Source organism: Mytilus galloprovincialis, chromosome 2, assembly GCF_965363235.1.
Source record: "Mytilus galloprovincialis chromosome 2, xbMytGall1.hap1.1, whole genome shotgun sequence".
Lineage (NCBI taxonomy): Eukaryota > Metazoa > Mollusca > Bivalvia > Mytilida > Mytilidae > Mytilus > Mytilus galloprovincialis.
The window spans coordinates 33,455,134-33,476,333 of NC_134839.1; the positions used below are offsets into that span (position 1 = coordinate 33,455,134).

At 31.0% G+C, this 21,200-nt stretch overlaps 1 protein-coding gene across 2 annotated transcripts; it reads left to right on the forward strand.

Annotated features, from left to right (window-relative positions):
• The first annotated feature begins 165 nt into the window (after nucleotides 1-165).
• Nucleotides 166-19,885, forward strand: LOC143063422 (queuine tRNA-ribosyltransferase accessory subunit 2-like). Of its 2 annotated transcripts, none has more exons than XM_076235565.1 (12): nucleotides 166-265; nucleotides 2,259-2,415; nucleotides 3,172-3,253; nucleotides 3,734-3,797; nucleotides 5,298-5,402; nucleotides 12,797-12,967; nucleotides 13,284-13,383; nucleotides 14,357-14,445; nucleotides 14,945-15,045; nucleotides 15,907-16,035; nucleotides 16,761-16,886; nucleotides 19,727-19,885. In XM_076235565.1, the coding sequence occupies exons 2-12, from the start codon at nucleotides 2,298-2,300 to the stop codon at nucleotides 19,839-19,841; spliced, it is 1,200 nt and encodes a 399-aa protein (XP_076091680.1). In that variant the 5' UTR covers nucleotides 166-265; nucleotides 2,259-2,297; the 3' UTR covers nucleotides 19,842-19,885. The 2 variants fall into 2 exon arrangements, with proteins under 2 accessions (XP_076091680.1, XP_076091681.1); XM_076235566.1 differs by lacking the exon at nucleotides 19,727-19,885 and adding an exon at nucleotides 19,207-19,322.
• The last annotated feature ends 1,315 nt before the right edge of the window (nucleotides 19,886-21,200 follow it).

A 21,200-nucleotide genomic window follows, 5' to 3' on the forward strand; every position in this document is an offset into this window, starting at 1 on the left:
AAAAAACATTTATCAGGAAAACAAATGTTTTTTGAAATTTTTTAAATATTTGAATGTTTAAAAACAATTTCCTTTTTAAATTTGCAGTAACGAAACCTTTTAGAGAGTATTAATTTTTTTGGTATTCATTCTTTGGAATAATTTCGTTGTAGAAATTAAGGGTCCCTTCATACTGGACTCACTAAATACCACAAAGCAAGTAAAGTAGTACACTGAGTAAACGTAAAAATAGAGAAGCAAACCGTATGAAGAAACGGAATTTTAAGTAATTATGTTCCATTCCAAGAATTTACATTTTTTTCTTAGAAAAGTGCGACTCTAAAAACAAAATGTCACACCCACTAACATGAAGGCAACAACTGTTAAGGTTCATCATAACAAACGGACAAATATGGCTGTATTTACATGTCAAAAATTACTCTGAGTACAGACTTACCTGTAAAGTTGGAAAAGTTTTAATGCCTAGCATCCACTAGATATAATAAAGTTAAATGCATTTTGTGTTTCAGAAAGATAAAATCTCTTTTGGATTTTGATGGGCATTTTTTTTCCTTCATGCAAAAGGTGTGAAAACTGACTAAGTTGTGGTACAACTATGAAATGCTCCCTCAGGTAAAAAACCGGTTTGTATTGTTTTCATTGTCCTTAATTGACATGGACACCAGGTATCTTCACAACTATAGGTGAGTTAAAGAGTTTATCTGAGTCAGCTGTGAGTGGACAGTATCAAAGTAATTCAGGTGTTTGTTTATTTTTGCACCTTCTGCAGAAAGGAAAAAAAATGCCCATCAAAAACCAAGAAAGATTTTATCTTTCTTAAACACAAAATGGATTTAACTTTTATATATCTAGTGGATGCTAGGCATTAAAACTTTCCAAACAGCACAGGTAAGTCTGTACACAGAGTAGTTTTTGAGGTGAAAATACGGCCATATTTGTCCGTTTGTTATGATGAACCTTAAAACAGTATACAGTCACATCTGACCTGTATCTGTCTGCCTCTCTCTTGACATAAAAATATATACTTCTTCTATATTTATAATGCAAACAGTATCCCTATCATACAGCTGGGAAATGTGACAAGTAGGACTCGCATCTGTATCGCCGTGTCATATGTTGTTGTATGTCATATGTTTTTGTATCATCCATATTTCATCCGTTTCGAACACACCTTATCGCTAATCCCGGCTGACCCAGCCGCTTGAACTTTAGACGCATACAACAATCACTTTTCCATTGTGGCGACAGATATTTTGTTTTATGATGTCAAAATTTTACGGGAACCTGTGTGATATCCAGTAATAGCGAACAAATAGCGATAAGGTGTATGCTTATGCGTATATTGTCATGATAGGGATTTTCACGGTGAGTTCGGCCAGGATTCAGATAAGGGCAGATTTTCATAATGGAGGCAATTATGGTGTGAAAAATACGGGAAAACATCATTAAAACAGAGCAGTTGCTTGGAAACATGAATAGGATTTCCAATACTTTCATACTATTTCCACCTCTTTGTGACGCCATAATATTGGATTCTATGTCAATATCTATTAATAAAACTGGTTCCTTGAAAACTATTTTAATTTTAACCTATTAATTTATGTAAACAAAAAACTGGTCTCATATTAACAAAACAATTATATCACGATCAACGCTTTCACACTATATGACTATTTACATCCAATATTCTCTAGCGAAAAACAGTTACCTGGAATGAAAACAGGGTGGAATGAAATTATGCTTACAGTATGACATCAATTACAATATGTTGAACAGTGGGTCGTTACAGATTTTAACGCTGCGTTCTTATAAATATATTTGAATTTTCTAAAGATAGAGATGATGTATTTCAAAAATACTAATAACATAATTATATAATTGGCATATTAGAACTTCTATACAACCTACTGATACTATAGCTGCCAACCATATATTTTATTTATTATATAATATACAACATGTAAAATGTACTTGCCATTAACTATCCTTAATATTGTTTGTGGTAATATACATTGTCCATTGTCTATTAACTATTGTGCTTTTAATTTTATTGCTGGATCACAGAGCCCCTAGAGATAAGACAGTATCAAACTTATGATTTCTAGCAAAACAAACAAAGCTACAGCATTGTGTACAGCAATTTTTACTAGGAAATTAGTTGATTTTTAAAGTTGATATGATACACATGCATGACATGATGACATTTAACATTGCGTCTTTAAATTTTATAATATTTTATCATTGTTCTTTATTTTTAGTATTCCCATCTGATTTGAATTACACAGCTGTAAGAAAAAATGAAGTTTTCTGTGCAGAATGTGAAGAATGGTTGTCGTCTAGGACTTATCACAGACCTAGGAAAGAATGGAAATAAAAGTATAGAAACTCCTATGTGTATGTTATATACCAGAGGGGGTAAGTTAATTATGGAGATGAAAATAAGCAGAGTTAAAAAAAAAAATAAAAAAATTGCAGAAACCTATATTGTTAGTATTTTGTATCATAGAAATGAAAAGTATGTCTTAATTTAAATTGGACAATATTTCTGTTATAAAATTATTATTCCATTTTAACAACTGATTTATAAAGTTGTTCATATTTTTAGTTATGACTTATAGCCTAGCACTGATTAAAATTGTCTGCTACACACTGTTATACTGTTTATTTTCCACATTTATAATTTATTGTGTTTTCAATTCTCATTTAATCCTATCCAACAGTTTACATTCATTTCAGTGGCATTTTGTCACATACCAATAGACTATTTGCCAATTCCCTTAATTGACCCTGTAATTAGAGATCCCTTCTTTTAGTTGTCTCCCTTATGAGGGACATAATTTTTTTATTTACAATGGAGAGCTAGCAGAAAGAGCAAATTTACCGGTGCGTAATGTGAGTTATCTTTAAGGTTTTCAAATCTTTTAATTACATTAATTTGTTGTTCAGCTAAATACTTTTGACATCAGAAATTATTTTTCATGAAAAATTAGTTAAACCGACGATACATCACTTTCAATTCATCATGTTTTGCATTGGCAAAAGCCATTTTTGTCCGGTATGGAACCAGTCTATGATTGACAAAGGGAAGTAATTTATTTTAAAAAGTGTGTAATAACAGAATCAAATGGACTATTGACATTTACATTGTTTTATATTTTTTCGTTTTTTTAGGCAATGCTCCTCATTTGACATTAGATGTCTTAAAGAAGATACAGAGAGTTCCTCCAATGGCTCACATGTATTTAAGTTCTCTGTAAGTAAAAAAAACGAGTAATTATAACTTTTTAAATTTCATTGTATTAGTTGAAATTTTACTTTTTCAAATAACATGTTTTATCTGCAAAAAGCATTGTTCAGTTTTATGTTATACATTATGATTCAATTTCATGATTTTACAATGTAATTGGATGAACCATGAATCATTTTTATTCCTTTACAATGGAATAAACAGAGTTATGTCCCATGATCTATGATGTTTACTTTTTCATTGATGCCCTTAAAGATATTTCTTATGGTAGATATTCATGCCTTAATTTGACTAAGTCAACATAAATGTATAAATTCAAGATGTATATATTATGTATTGAGTATGACCTTCATTATATCTTAAATATATCCATGTAATTTTATGATGTAATATAAATGGATTGTTTTACCTGAGAGCTGTATAGTCAGTCAATATTGTTAAAAACTCCCATCATCATCATAAATTGTTTATGTTTTTTTCTTCCAGGGCAGAACATAGTGAAGCTGTGACACAGTTTAAGGAAGGAATAGCTAATTTCTGTGGCATGCAGGTAAATATGGCTTCAGCTTTTAGTTCTACACCAAAAAATATTGGTCTTTTAAATGTGAGTTCTACACAGGTAAAATAGCTATGTCTGTTAAAAATCAGTACTATGTCTGTATTATATGGAAGACTTACTGACGAATAGTACCTCAGACTTACAATGTCTGTTGCTTCTAACGCGTAATACGTCCGTATCAACCCGTAAAACATATTAGCATAGGCACATCTAATTTCCGTGGCGATTGTTTAGCCCTGTACCTTCAGTCATGGTTCATTGACTTTAAATCTTTGCATAATTTAACATGTTAAAGTATTGCTATTCTTATTTCAATATTTGTATTATCAAAATAACAAATAGGCGAGACATATATCTGTGTTTACAGTTTATATATCAATATCTACATAACCTTTAATGACATGATATATTCCATTGATTAAAAGTGCCAAACAACAGATTGCAAAACCCTGGAGTAAAAATCTGTACAGGTTTTATAAACTTGATTTTAGATTCTTTCAGCAACACATCCATTTATTTTTTATTATTGCGAACCCTATGATAGTTTTCCATAGATTCACCTGCAAGTTACCTGTCGATTTAAACTTTTGTAAGTTCTATTGTCCCATCTTACAAATACAACAGGTATTGTTCTCTGTATAGTTCATTCACCAGGACCTTTAAATTTCTTCTAGGAGAAATATATCACTCATTGATTCATTTACCTGACCAAAAAATTATCTTCTTTTTTATTGAAATACTGCTATAAACTCACATAAACTGTATGCAATATTGTATTTATTCAATATATATATCATTAATATATTTTCAATCTGTTCAATATAAAATCTGGTTTAATAATAGAAAGTTTATTTCAGACACATTTTTTAGTATTTTCCAATGAATTTGCATGTTTTTGTTGTTGTTCATTTATAGACTTATGTTTATGAAGACCTAGTTAATTTAAAAATAATAATATTTAAATTTTTATTTATCAAACACACAAAAATATTGAATATTTGATCAGAAATCAACTTTTAGTTTTTGAATCAGTATTAATATTGAACACATTAAAAACAAGTTATTGGTATTGAATAAATACAACACTACATGCAGTTTTGTGAGTCCTTACTTAGTATTGGTATTAGTATTTTTTCATCATCGACAGTTCAATTTTTTGTTCAGGTAAATTAATCAATGAGTGATATATTTCTCTTGGAAGAAATTTAAAGGTCCCAGTGAATAAACTACACAGAGAACAATACCTGTTGTATTTGGTAGATGGGACAATAGAACTGCCAAAAGTTTAAATCGACAGGTAACTTGCAGGTGAATCTATGGAAAACTATCATAGGGTTCGCAATAATGGGCCCATGTTTAAAGATAATATAGGAGAAATATTTTGTTTCTATAATTACATGAGTTATACATATGTTGAAATTTTAAGTAATTTTAGGAAGTGTATGTGTATATAAAAAAAATGTACAACAAAGTTTTATAATTTTTTTAAAGGATTTTGCAGTTTACTGTTCCTTACATGACCCAGCTACAGAGGTACCTTCAGGATACAATGAAAAATCAGGAACAGCAATCTGGACAAAGGGGGGAAAGTATAAGGTATAGCCTTTTCACCTTAGATACTATATTTGGATGTTCTTTTCTTATATATTTGATGCGTTTCCCTCAGTTTTAGTTTGTAACCCGGATTTATTTTTTTTCTCAATCGATTTATGAATTTCAAAGAGCGATATACTACTGTTGCCTTTATTTATAAGCAGACTATTATTTTCAAAAAGTTTACAAGAGCTGAAAAATTATTTGGTGTTATTTTCAAATAGAAATAAAGACGATGTGGTTTGAGTGCCAATGAGACAACTCAGCATCCAAGTCACAATGTGTAAAAAGTAAATGTTTACTTCTAAAATAAATCTATTTTGGTTTGTTGCAGACAGAAAATTAAAATAGTGTATTGATAACAAAATTAGGCTAATGACCTAGTTTGAAATGTTATAAATTTAATTCTGCATTAAAGAATCATCTTGTTACTTGGATTATTAGGAAAGAAAGCAGGTGGGTCATTTACATAAAAAAGACATTAACCCAACAACACACAAAAACAATGGAAACTGTAAATTCAGAAACTATTGCGTGTATTTATTATTGTGAATTTGTAATTTTAGACTAAAATGCGATTTTAATTGTTGCGATATTGAAAAAAATCCTGTTTTAATTCATATAAAAAATTTCAAAATGCATTTTTAAATTATTGAGATTATAACCCTGTCACACTTTTGCAATAATAAAAACATCACAATAATTTCTGAATTTACAGTAAATATAGACTCATTTATTTGGATTAGAAAATATGAATTTATACAATTATTTCATGGATAGGATAATCTTAGAATTTTATAGCCCTTCCTTTTCCTGGTAATTATTTTCTATTCACAAAATATAAGACTCTATTCACAAAAATGAGAATGGAAATGAGGAATGTGTCAAAGAGACAGCAACCCAACCAAAGAGCAGAAAATAGCCAAAGGCCACCAATAAGTCTTCAACACAGCGACAAAATCTCACACCTGGAGGCAGCCTTCAGCTGGCCCCTTAACAAAAATGTGTTCAGCGGAAATGGAGTCGCACTAAACTCTGAAACATATAAATGAACTAAAATTTTAAAACATACAAGACTAACAAAGGCTAGACGGCAGAGGTTTCTGACTTGGGACAGGCACAAAAATGTAATGAGGTTAAACATAGTTTACGAGATCTCAACCCTTACCCTATACCTCTAGCCAATGTAGAATTTTATTTTTTTTATGTTTTTTAAGGCCACACCAATTTGATTTCTTGTTCGACGGACCCGCCCGCACCTATTTTTTTCAAAACAGACTTTTTAGCTCACCTGGCCTAAAAGGCCATGTGAGCTTTTCTCATCACTTGGCGTCCGTCGTCGTCGTCGTCGTCTGTCGTCGTTAACAATTTTTCAAACATCTTCTCCTCTGAAACTACTGAATGGATTTGAATGAAACTTAGCATGATTGTTCCTTAGATTATCCTGCACAAAGTCTGTGCTTCGATTTTTGATCCGTCAAAAAACATGGCCGCTGTTACTTAAAAAAGAACATAGGGGTCAAATGCAGTTTTTATACGACCGCAAAATTTGAAAAATTTTTCGTCGTATATTGCTATCACGTTGGCGTCGTCGTCGTCGTCGTCGTCGTCGTCGTCGTCCTAATACTTTTAGTTTTCGCACTCTAACTTTAGTAAAAAGTGAATGGAAATCTATGAAATTTTAACACAAGGTTTATGACCACAAAAGGAAGGTTGGTATTGATTTTGGGAGTTTTGGTCCCAACATTTTAGGAATTAGGGGCCAAAAAGGGCCCAAATAAGCATTTTCTTGGTTTTCGCACTATAACTTTAGTTTAAGTTAATAGAAATCTATGAAATTTTGACACAAGGTTTATGACCACAAAAGAACGGTTGGGATTGATTTTGGGAGTTTTGGTTTCAACAGTTTAGGAATTAGGGGCCAAAAAAGGGCCCAAATAAGCATTATTCTTGGTTTTCGCACAATAACTTTAGTTTAAGTAAATAGAAATCAATGAAATTTAAACACAATGTTAATGACTACAAAAGGAAGGTTGGTATTGATTTTGGGAGTTTAGGTCCCAACAGTTTAGGAATTAGGGGCCAAAAAGGGACCCAAATAAGCATTTTTCTTGGTTTTCGCACCATAACGTTAGTATAAGTAAATAGAAATCTATGAAATTTAAACACAAGGTTTATGACCATAAAAGGAAGGTTGGTATTGATTTTGGGAGTTTTGGTCCCAACAGAATAAGGGGCCCAAAGGGTCCAAAATTAAACTTTGTTTGATTTCATCAAAATTGAATAATTGGGGTTCTTTGATATGCCGAATCTAACTATGTATGTAGATTCTTAATTTTTGGTCCCTTTTTCAAATTGGTCTACATTAAGGTCCACAGGGTCCAAAATTAAACTTAGTTTGATTTTAACAAAAATTGAATCCTTGGGGTTCTTTGATATGCTGAATTTAAAAATGTACTTAGATTTTTAATTATTGGCCTAGTTTTCAAGTTGGTCCAAATGGGGGTCCAAAATTAAACTTTGTTTGATTTCATCAAAAATTGAATAAATGGGTTCTTTGATATGCCAAATCTAACTGTGTATGTAGATTCTTAATTTTTGGTCCAGTTTTCAAATTGATCTACATTAAGGTCCAAAGGGTCCAAAATTAAACTAAGTTTGATTTTAACAAAAATTAAATTCTTGGGCTTATTTGATATGCTTTATCTAAATATGTACTTTGATTTTTGATTATGGGCCCAGTTTTCAAGTTGGTCCAAATCAGGATTCCATATCAAGTATTGTGCAATAGCAAGAAATTTTCAATTGCACAGTATTGCACAATAGCAAGAAATATCTAATTGCACAATATTGTGCAATAGCAATTAATTTTCAATTGGAGTTATCTTTCTTTGTATAGAATAGTAGTTGATAATATATGTTAGAAATTTGCCAGACATGACTTTGATGTCATTTTCTATTTTTATTTGCCAATAACTTGATGTAAATAACTACATTGGAAATTTGCCAATATAAAATGTTGCTAATGAAGCTTTTTTTCCTTATCTTATCTAAAATGTTCTTAGATAATGTATGTTGGACATTTGCCAGACATGACTATGATGTCATTTTCTATTTTTATTTGCCAATAACTTTATGTAAATAACTTCATTGGAAATTTGCCAATATAAAATGTTGCGGATGAAGTTTTTTTTATTGTTTTATACAATAAACAATGTATATTCACTTTTACTACCAACCAATCTTTACCATTCAGTGATAACAAGCACTTTATTTTACATTTTAATATTTTATGATGTATTTAAAAGAGTAGTTATTGTTCCAAACTCCATTAGAAATTTGAATTGATATCAGTTTTGGAAAAAGGGAAACAGGGATGTGAAAAAAAGGGGGGGGATTTAAATTTTTCTCATTTCAGATTTCATAAATAAAAAGAAAATTTCTTCAAACATTTTTTTGAGAGGATTAATATTCAACAGCATAGTGAATTGCTCAAAGGCAAAAAAAAAAAAGTTCATTAGACCACATTCATTCTGTGTCAGAAACCTATGCTGTGTCAACTATTTAATTTTAGATTTAAAAAGTTTGAAGAAGAAATCTTAAATTGATTTGTAAAATCTTGACATTTGTTTTGTGTAAAAAAAAACCATGTAGTGTCAAAAATTTGATCACAATCCAAATTCAGAGCTGTATCACGCTTGAATTTTTTGTCCATACTTGCCCCAACTGTTCAGGGTTCGACCTCTGCGGTCGTATAAAGCTGCGCCCTGCGGAGCACCTGGTTGGCTTATATCTCAAAAACGAAAGCATTTAGAGCAAATCTGACATGTGGTAAAAATGTTCATTAGGTCAAGATCTATCAGCCCTGAAATTTTCAGATGAATCAAACAAACCATTGTTGGGTTGCTGCCACTTAATTGGTAATTTTAAGGAAATTTTGCAGTTTTTGGTCATTATCTTGAATATTATTATAGATAAAGATAAACTGTAAACAGCAAAAATGATCAGCAAAGTAAGATCTACAAATAAGTTAATATGACCAAAATTGTCAATTGACCCCTTAAGGGGTTATTGTCCTTTAATGACAATTTTTCACAATTTGTTCATCATATTTGCTAACTTTAAAAAATCTTCTCCTCTGAAACTACTTAATGGATTTGGATGAAACTTATCATGATTGTTCCTTAGATTATCCTGCACAAAGTGTGTGCTTCGATTTTTGATCCGTCAAAAAACATGGCCGCCGTTACTTAAAATAGAACATAGGGGTCAAATGCAGTTTTTGGCTTATATCTCAAAAACGAAAGCATTTAGAGCAAATCTGAGAGAGGTAAAAATGTTCATTAGGTCCATATCTATCAGCCCTGAAATTTTCAGATGAATCAAACAACCCATTGTTGGGTTGCTGCCACTTAATTGGTAATTTTAAGGAAATTTTGCAGTTTTTGGTCATTATCTTGAATATTATTATAGATAAAGATAAACTGTAAACAGCAAAAATGATCAGCAAAGTAAGATCTACAAATAAGTTAATATGACCAAAATTGTCAATTGACCCCTTAAGGGGTTATTGTCCTTTAATGACAATTTTTCACAATTTGTTCATCATTTATGTGCTAATTTAAAAAAAACTTCTCCTCTGAAACTACTGAATTGATTTGGATGAAACTTTACATGATTGTTCCTTAGATTATCCTGCACAAAGTTTGTGCTTCGATTTTTGATCTGTCAAAAAACATGGCCGCCGTTACTTAAAATAGAACATAGGGGTCAAATGCAGTTTTTGGCTTATATCTCAAAAACGAAAGCATTTAGAGCAAATCTGACAAGGGGTTAAAATGTTCATTAGGTCAATATCTATCAGCCCTGAAATTGTCAGATGAATCAAACAAAACCATTGTTGGGTTGCTGCCACTTAATTGGTAATTTTAAGGAAGTTTTGCAGTTTTTTGGTCATTATCTTGAATATTATTATAGATAAAGATAAACTGTAAACAGCAAAAATGATCAGCAAAGTAAGATCTACAAATAAGTTTATATGACCAAAATTGTCAATTGACCCCTTAAGGGGTTATTGTCCTTTAATGACAATTTTTCACAATTTGTTCATCATATTTGCTAACTTTAAAAAATCTTCTCCTCTAAAACTACTTAACCAAATTCAACCAAACTTCAACTGAATGATCAGTAGGGTGTATAAAATAAAGTTGTGCTTTTTTTTTATTTCGTCAAAAAACATGGCCGTCATGGCTAAAAATAGAACACAGGGTAAAATGCAGTTTTTGGCTTATATCTCAAAAACTCCAGCATTTAGAGCAAATAAGACAAGTCGTTAAAGTATTTATTAGGTCAAGGTCTACCTGTCCTGAAGTTTTCAGCCGAATTGGGTAACTGGTTTTTCAGGTATAATGCCCCTGAATTGATGATTTTAAAGAAATTTTGCAGTTTTTGGTTATTATCTTGAATATTATTCTAGATACAGATAAACTGTTTATAGCAAAAATGTTAAGCAAAGTAAGATCTACAAATAAGTCAATTTGACCAAAATTGTCAATTGACCCCTTAAGGAGTTATTGCCCTTTAAAGACTTTTTTCACAATTTGTTCATCATGTTGACTTACTTTAAAAAATCTTCTCCTTTGAAACTGCTGTATCAATTTCAGCCAAACTTAGGCTAAATGAGATTCAGAGTATCTAGTATAAATTTTATATTTTATTTCCTTGTATGTCAAGAAACATAGCTCCTATGGCTAAAATAGAACATAGGAGAAAATGATTTTTTTTTTGCTTTTGAAGAAAATAGGACGATTCAAGAACATTTAAATAAATTGAAAAGCCAAAATAATCATTGATGAGAGATTTAACCAAAAAAATTAAGGTGAGCGATTCAGGCTCTTGAGAGCCTCTTGTTTTATTTTTTTTATATTCCCGCTTCCCGCATTCGGAAATGTAATCATGTCCATTTCCCGCACCGTTTTTTTGTAAATATTATAAAAAGATATCAACATTTGTTTTCAAAAATCACAGTCTAACCTGTATATAACGATTTTAAACATAAAAGCACCCCACCACACTAAATATCTGTGAGAATATTTTTTTCAGCATGAAACCTATTTATCCAAAGAGGGAGTGCTCCGAAATAAATTTATAACAGCGGACCTGTAAAGAACAAAATATTGGTTTCTTTCCCCCTTACTTATATTCCCTATAAAAAATGTTCGTTGTTAAAATAAAGTACAGAGAACTTCTGAAGGATTTGCCTTCAACTGCAATTATATTGTATGCTGGCGAAACAAAACTATTCATAGCCGCTGCATGTTTATGCACCTGTCCTGATTGATTCAGGGGCCTGTCGTTTGGCAGTTATCGTTTGTTGATGTTGTTCATTGGTATTTTCCCGTTTGGATATAAATTAGATCGTTTGTTTTCCTGTTCGAATTGTGTACGCTAATAATTTTGGGGTCCTTTATAGCTTGCTGTTTGGTCTGTATCAAAGCCCTGTGTAAAAGGCCGTACTTTGACCTGTGTTTGTTATTATCAGGTTGAGAACCCCTCAGACAAGGGGTCATTTTACTGATGTAGAAAAGAAAATAGAAATACCAAGGATTTGTACTATAGTTCTTCTATACAAAACCTTTGAAAACTTAGAATTTTGTACTCAAAAAGAGGAGAGTTACATCATATTCTAAAAGAGGGGTCCACTTATTTTGAATAATATTAAACTGTTAAAGTAAATGTGTTAATTTAACATGGTTAAAGTCCAGAAATATTACAAAATTCTTGGACATGTTTTGACCATTTAATACTAGATAGATATATAGTTCTTTGAGAAAATATGAGCCCTTTTGTACAAACAAATATATTATAACTTATATTGATCCCTCATCATGCTCATAAAACATGTAAAAGGAATATTTATAACATAAAGGGGTTGTCCCCAAACTGATTATGACTTGGATGGAGAATTGTCTCATTGTCAGTCACACATACATCATTTGTACATAGACCAGATTTAATTATTTCTTGGGGAACAGGGAAAAAATACTTCAGAAATTAAAGAAATGTCAAAGTACAAGTGATAAACATTGATAAATCAAGTTTTAATATTGTCAAAACCTACTATTTTATGTTTACAAAAAAAAATTATAATCGCTCGCCTTTACTTTTCAAGCTTCGCCTCAAAAATTTGCAAATTAAATATTTTTTTATTAAAATTTTCAAATCGCTCGCTCGCCCCAAATTTTGGAGTCCAAAAATCCGTAGAAAAGAAATTAAATTGGTGTGGCCTAAGCTATATTAGAACAATGAGACATAGATAGTACTGATGTATCAGATGAAAGAACTTTACTATGATCATGTACGGTATTATTATTTTTTTAAACTTTTTTATTTGAAAGTTAGATGTCAACCACTTTATGCAAATCCAGGAAGCTTTTCAACCTGATATCTGTGAAGCATTGTATGACGGGGATACCAATAAAGATTCTACTCGCAAACGATTATTGAAAGCAATGGATAGAACTTTGAACTATCTTGATGAAATTCAGGATAAATGGAAAAGTTCTCAGGTTTGTATGTCTCTTAAAGTCTTTTAGAGTAACTGTCTTGCCACTAGGTATTTACTTGTACCTTCTGTTAATTCGACACCTACATTTTTTGTCACACTTTGCATACTTTCTCTTTGCAGTTTGTGAGGGGAATTAATCGAGTGTGTTCATTATTTTAAAGAATATTATTTTAGAAACAATGACCTATAGTTGTTAATTTCTGTGTCATTTTTGGTCTCTTGTGGTCGTTGTGGAGAGTTGTCTCATTGGCAATCATACCACATCTTCTTTTTAATATTTAGCTTTTATTAATACAATTTGTTAACTTATGATACAGAAGTTACAGAAGACAGCACTGTTTGGAGTTATAGAGGGAGGATTTAGTGTACAGGAAAGACAGAAGTCTGCACATGAAACTGTTACTAGAAATGTAGATGGTGAGCTTGTCTTAGTTTACTTGCAACTTCTACTCTAAAAGTGATAAAGATATTAGAAAGAAAAAATAAAGTTGTAAACAAAAAAGCATTTGTATGCCGAAAAAAAACATCATAAGAATTGGTTTTCAAAGAAGAAAAAACTTACTCTACAATTTAGACCCTTATCTCAACCAGAATCTGACCAGTTGGAAATTAATCTTCAGTGCTAAAAGTTTCTGACATATTGCTTAATGTTGGTAAATGTCTATGGTAATTAGTGACAAAGTATTTTTGTTCTGTTATTTAATATCTGTATAAGTGCTGAGCAAATTTCTTGTAATTTCCTCTCTGTGCCAATATATAAATCTGAAGCTTGCACTGAAGCAGACAATGTTTGTGTGAACTCTGGTAATATTAAGGAAGTGTCAACTGTTGTTTCATTTGAGCAATACTGATATACTTATTAAGTTGCCTAGCTTAAATTCATATTTAACTGACCAGTTGCAGAAAAACGTTAATCTACTGGCATGAGTTAATGATTGATAGAGGTTTGCATGTCATGATGACTTGGTTGTATTTGTATTTTTAAATCATTTCTGTTTTGGGGGGATGTAAAACATGGAGTGCCATATATTAATTCGTTGTATCTAATCTAGAAGTCAGGCTAGAAATGCCCATCAGAATTAAAGAGTTTTCTCATGGTACATGGAAAACATGAAAGAATCAGAGAAAACAATATGAAATATTGTAACCATTGAAAACTGTATTAAGATACATAATATAGACAAAGTATGAAGTGGATTCATGTGAAATAAAATGATTACAGATGAAATTTAAAAGATATTTGCCATAAATTTAAGATGTATGTAAATCACTTGAATAAGATATGAAGACTGTTGGAACTTAAAAACTTTATTTTGAATATTCATCATTGGTAAAATGTCAGTTGCTGCATTATGAATTTCTTTTAAAAGAGTGTGTATTTCTTTAACAGGGTTTGTACTAGCAGGATTTCATAACAATGGACCAAAAACAGAAATGTTTGACTTAAGCCAAGTAACAGAAATTTGTCAGAAAACAATGGTAAGGTTAATATCAAAACAAGAAGTTCAAATCACAGAAAAATGTCTGATATAAGTTATCTGATCTAGATGTTGGTGATTATTCAAAGTCTTATCTGATTCTGAAAAATCTATGACTCAATGTTTATTGACTGAACTTCTACAGCAACAACCTTAACGGAATATAACATCACACTAACAGAATACTCCCAAGAATCTGTATTTCAATGGATGAGAAATTGTTGACATAATCTCCATTAGAAACTGGACCGTTTGTTATTATTCTATTTTAATAATCATCAGTATTTATCAACAAAACACAAAATTATAAGTCATTGGATAAAATTGGTCCTTTATAATAAATTTCAATGTTTGATTATTTCAAAACTATAAAAAGTAATTTACAATTTCCAGATATTCCTCAACTGAAACATTAAGAAAATTGAAATAAATAATAATGACTTAAGTCCCCTTCATTTTGAACTCTGTTGGATGGTTGTTTCCTTATATTATTATTACAGGAATGTTTACCAGAGAACAAACCCAGACTTATGCAGAATGCATGGAGACCAGATAAAGTCATGGAAGGCATAGCATTGGGAATAGATATGTTTGATAGTTCGTATCTTTTGAAAAAATACATCAATTAGGAGATAACTGTATTGTATTTTAAGCATCTAGGGCATCAATTTGTGATTTGATGGTCACAAATTAAGTTAACTGGCGACATGTTAGCATCTAGAATCTGTCATGATTTAAAAATGTTTATCATGCATGCATGTTTTGGGAATTTTCCTAATTTTTCCATTTGGATTTTCCATCCATACAAAATACTAAAATTTTCAGGATTTTGGTACTTTCTGTATTTTAACTCCTGCTGTTATTCCATATACACAAAAGTCATTATAAATGGTTTTTTATCAGATATTCAACACAAAAACAATTTGTGAACTAAAGATATGTAAGAATGAGACACACATTCTTAAAAATTTAATTTGTTCCGAAGCATTCACTTAATGTTATCATAGAGTTTTTCAAAGGTACCCTGAAATATTTAAGAAAAATTGCTCCTATATTGAAGTGGTGCACTAGAATTAATGAATTTGTTTAAGAATTTTTTTCGCATTATTTTTTCAACTTGGAAACCCAATTTTCAGCAAAATATACAATTTAATCAATACTTTCTAAAGTTTATCTTTTTATATGACGATCGTGTAAATTTTCTAGTTCTCTTTTTTGTGTTACAAGTATCAGTTTTTTGTAGATCTCATTTATTTTACACCACATCATTTTTTCATTTCACTCTCACTTGAAGATGTACAATAAAGAAGATATATAATTTATGAAAAGATGTTATTAATGAATCTGAAACTTCATCAACAGTCTACTATAATCTGAGGTTACCAATGGGTGGTATTTGTAACATACTTTCGTGAATTTAACATTCATTGTCTTCTCCCAATATGCCTTAACTGAAGATCAGATATCCTTACATTGTTACAGAGAGAGGATGTGGTTTAGTGTTTAAATTCAATGTATGTGCCATTCCTGAAGAACAGAAAGGCAATGGAGACCATCTTCTTGGATTTCAAATTAATCTTGCTGACAAAAAGTAAGCTAACTGAGTAATTTAGTCAACCTGATAAATAAGGGAGTACCTAACACTTTGACTATATATAATGGATTTGGCACATGCAATTTTCATAAAACTTTTTTACAAAATATTTTAATATTTCTTGATCAGTTTTGAAATATGAAAATAATGTATGAAACATGTAAATACTATAAAGAATTTTAGAATGATGTATTAGAAAAGGGAAATAACTCTTGAAACAAAAAAAGATTTATTTGTCATTGTATATGAAGGGAGGTAACTTGAAAATAGAAAAACTTATTGTGTTGCTAGATGTGAAGTTTTAATATACTTATTTCAAATTGTCTGGAATTTTCAGAAATATGCAGTGTTAATTTAGCTTGAAAAATATATGTCTTTTCCAAAGGTAATATAACCTTGACTGACAATGAAATGGTTAAATTGAAGAAAAAAATACAAACAATTTTTCTTTAGTTTGATTTGTTTTAAATTAGACAAAAGGTTTGTCAAATTAGTCTTATATTTGGTAAATCAGTCTCCCTGGTCATATCACTTAAATGCTTTGAGTTTTGCTTTATATAAAGGCAGGAAATTTTTTAAAACCTTTCTTCCATCATTTTAAATTATTATTATTATACATATTATTGTCATTGATTTTTAATCTCCTGGTAATTTTAAAAATAGCCACAAATGTCTTAAAAAGTACCTTATCTTTTTTGAGTATTGTATGTTTATTATTTCAGGTATGTAGATGACTTTGGACCGTTGTTAGAAGGTTGCACATGTTATGCCTGTCAGAACTTTACAAGATCTTATATCAACCATTTACTGAACACATCAGAACTATTATCATCTGTTTTACTAATGATGTAAGTCTTCTTAAGTAATGAATTCATGGAAATATTTAAGCTTAATTATGGTTATAACACATGAAAATTAAAAAGAAATTTTTTATACATGTCACCTAAATAGGTCATTATTTCATAAAATAAAAATTCCTTCATTTTATAATTTCCTAACAAAATTAAGAGTATAAACTATTTGCTATCACCTAAACACTAAACATCAACATCAACAGCTAAAACGATTTAGTATTTATTACACGTTTTTCCAAAATACAAACATACAACACCATTTTTTTTATAATCATCAATTTATCTTGAGCTGTACTGTCTATTGGAGACATTTTGTTTTTTGTTTTTAGCTCACCTGTCCCGACGGGACAAGTGAGCTTATGCCATCACTTGGCGTCCGTCGTCGTCCGTCGTCTGTCGTCGTAAACTATTTCAAGAATCTTCTCCTCTGAAACTACTGGGCCAAATACTTTCAAACTTTAACTGAATGTTCCTTAGGGTATCTTATTTATAAATTGTATCCGAAGTTTTGATCTATCAACAAACATGGTCGCCATTGCTAAAAATAGAACATAGGGGTCAAATGCAGTTTTTGGCTTATAACTCAAAAACCAAAGCATTTAGAGCAAATCTGACGCTGGGTAATATTGTTTATCAGGTCAAGATCTATCTGCCCTGAAATTTTCAGATGAATCAGACAACCCGTTGTTGGGTTGCTGCCCCTGAATTGGTAATTTTAAGGAAATTTTGCTGTTTTTGGTTATTATCTTGAATATTATTATAGATAGAGATAAACTGTAAACAGGAATAATGTTCAGCAAAGTAAGATTTACAAACAAGTCAACATGACGGAAATGGTCAGTTGACCCCTTTAGGAGTTATTGCCCTTTATAGTCAATTTTTAACCATTTTTCGTAAATCTTAGTAATCTTTTACAAAAATCTTCTTCTCTGAAACTACTGGGCCAAATACTTCCAAACTTTAATTGAATGTTCCTTAGGGTATCTAGTTTGTAAATTGTATCCGAAGTTATGATCTATCAACAAACATGGTCGCCATTGCTAAAAATAGAACATAGGGGTCAAATTCAGTTTTTGGCTTATAACTCAAAAACCAAAGCATTTAGAGCAAATCTGACATGGGGTAATATTGTTAATCAGGTCAAGATCTATCTGCCCTGAAATTTTCAGATGAATCAGACAACCTGTTGTTGGGTTGCTGCCCCTGAATTGGTAATTTTAAGGAAATTTTGCTGTTTTTGGTTATTATCTTGAATATTATTATAGATAGAGATAAACTGTAAACAGGAATAATGTTCAGCAAAGTAAGATTTACAAATAAGTCAACATGACGGAAATGGTCAGTTGACCCCTTTAGGAGTTATAGCCCTTTATAGTCAATTTTTAACCATTTTTCGTAAATCTTAGTAATCTTTTACAAAAATCTTCTCCTCTGAAACTACTGGGCCAAATACTTCCAAACTTAAACTGAATGTTCCTTAGGGTATCTAGTTTGTAAATTGTATCCGAAGTTATGATCTATCAACAAACATGGTCGCCATTGCTAAAAATAGAACATAGGGGTCAAATGCAGTTTTTGGCTTATAACTCAAAAACCAAAGCATTTAGAGCAAATCTGACGCTGGGTAATATTGTTTATCAGGTCAAGATCTATCTGCCCTGAAATTTTCAGATGAATCAGACAACCCGTTGTTGGGTTGCTGCCCCTGAATTGATAATTTTAAGGAAATTTTGCTGTTTTTGTTTATTATCTTGAATATAATTATAGATAGAAATAAACTGTAAACAGCAATAATGTTCAGCAAAGTAAGATCTTCAATTAAGTCAATTTGACCAAAATTGTCAATTGACCCCTTAAGGAGTTATTGCCCTTTAAAGACTTTTTTCACAATTTGTTCATCATGTTGACTTACTTTAAAAAATCTTCTCCTTTGAAACTACTGTATCAATTTCAGCCAAACTTAGGCTAAATGAGTTTCAGAGTATCTAGTATAAATTTTATATTTTATTTCCTTGTATGTCAAGAAACATAGCTCCTATGGCTAAAATAGAAATTGGAGAAAATGATTATTTTTTTTGGCTTTTGAAGAAAATAGGACGATCCAAAAAACATTTAAATAAATTGAAAAGCCAAAATAATCATTGATGAGAGATTTAACCAAAAGAATTAAGGTGAGCGATTCAGGCTCTTGGGAGCCTCTTGTTTTATATAGTATTGTATTCTTTCTGTTTCAGCCAAAAACTTCCATCATTATTTTGTATTCTTTCTGTTTCAGCCACAACTTCCATCATTATTTGAATTCTTTCTGTTTCAGCCACAACTTCCATCATTATTTTGTATTCTTTCTGTTTCAGCCACAACTTCCATCATTATTTTGTATTCTTTCTATTTCAGCCACAACTTCCATAATTATTTAGTATTCTTTCTGTTTCAGCCACAACTGCCATCATTATCTTGTATTCTTTCTGTTTCAGCCACAACTTCCATCATTATTTTGTATTCTTTCTGTTTCAGCCAAAACTTCCATCATTATTTTGTATTCTTTCTATTTCAGCCACAACTTCCATCATTATTTTGTATTCTTTCTGTTTCAGCCACAACTTCCATCATTATTTTGTATTCTTTCTATTTCAGCCACAACTTCCATCATTATTTTGTATTCTTTCTGTTTCAGCCACAACTTCCATCATTATTTTGTATTCTTTCTATTTCAGCCACAACTTCCATAATTATTTTTAATTCTTTCTATTTCAGCCACAACTTCCATCATTATTTTGAATTCTTTCTATTTCAGCCACAACTTCCATCATTATTTTGAATTCTTTCTGTTTCAGCCACAACTTCCATCATTATTTTGAATTCTTCCATCAGATCAGGCAATCTCTACAGGATGGAAGCTTTGATGAACTAAACAGTCTCATACAAAAACAGAAACCAGTAGACAGCTGACACAGCATAGAATAAATTTAAAAAAAATAATAGTGATTTTTTTCATTGTTTAGCTTGCAAATTCTGTATATAGATGCCTTATGTTTTGAAGTTTCCAACTATCATGTCCTTTGTCCTTGACCTCTTTTCATGGTTCAGTGATTACTTGAGAATAAGATAAAGATTTTTAGTACTGGTATTTTTAATAATAATTTTTCTCTTATTATGAGTAATAGGATAACTATATTTGGTATGTGCGTACCTTGCAAGGTCCTCCCGCCCATCGAACAGTTTTTACTGACCTGGACCTCATTTCATAGATCAGTGAACAAGGTTAAGTTTCATGGTCAAATCCATATCTCAAATACTATAAGTAACTGTCTAATATATTTGGTAAATGGAATGATTGCAAGGTGTAGAATGTCCAACTGGCAAGTGTCATGTGACCTTGCCCTCATTTTCATGGTTCTGCGGTTTAAGTTAAGGTTTTGTGTTTTGATGTTTTTCTAATACTGTATGCAGTAGGTCAACAATATTCTGTGTATGGAATGATTGTAAGGTGTATATGTATGTCTGGCAATAAATATCTGACCTTGACCTCATTTTCATGGTTCATCGGTCATTTATTTATACTATTCTTTATGTTTGGTGTATGAAAATATTTTATGATTTACATGTCAGTCTGGCATGTTTCATTTGACCCTGACATCATTTTATGGTTCATTGCTCAATGTTAAGTTTGTTTTTTTGGTCTAATTTACTTAAACTGTAGGCAGAACATCAACAATATTTTGGGTATGGAATGATTGTAAGGTGTTTATGCATGTCTGACAATTGTTAACTGACCTTGACCTCATTTTCATGGTTCATTTATCAATGTTAAATTTTCCTGGTTAATAAAATTGAGGATGGAAATGGGGAATATGTCACAGATACAACAATCCGACCAAAGAGCAGATAACTGAAAGTTAGTTTCTTGGATTCTTTGTGCAATAGGTCAACTATACTTACAGCATATTTGGTGTGTGGAATGATTGTAAGGGTTGCAAGTATTTCCAGTTTGGTTTATCAGACTTTATTTTCTTGGATCATGTTAAGAGTTCATGTCTTTTAGATAATCTCAAAAAGTTACCATAGTGACCCTATCAACTTCCATAGTTACATTTAAAGAAATGCTCATGTTCCTACTGAATACCATCACTCATATGCAAGACAAGGGATGGATATATACCCTGCCATGTCCTGTCAGTGTTTTTCTTTACATCCATCTGAGTTAAACCTTTTTACAACTGAGTTTGTTCTTGTGTTAGCTGTAACACATCTGTCCCAGGTGAGGGGGAGAGTTGAGTGCTAACAAACATGTTTAACCCTGTCACATTT

What these genes read in the sequence shown, in the direction of transcription:
- LOC143063422 (XM_076235565.1), top strand. Translation starts at nt 2,298, where the DNA reads ATGAAGTTTTCTGTGCAGAATGTGAAGAATGGTTGTCGTCTAGGACTT. An exon ending in TATGTTATATACCAGAGGGG is followed by an intron (nt 2,416 to 3,171) that starts GTAAGTTAATTA and finishes TCGTTTTTTTAG; the next exon opens with GCAATGCTCCTCATTTGACA. An exon ending in TGTTACTAGAAATGTAGATG is followed by an intron (nt 13,384 to 14,356) that starts GTGAGCTTGTCT and finishes TTTCTTTAACAG; the next exon opens with GGTTTGTACTAGCAGGATTT.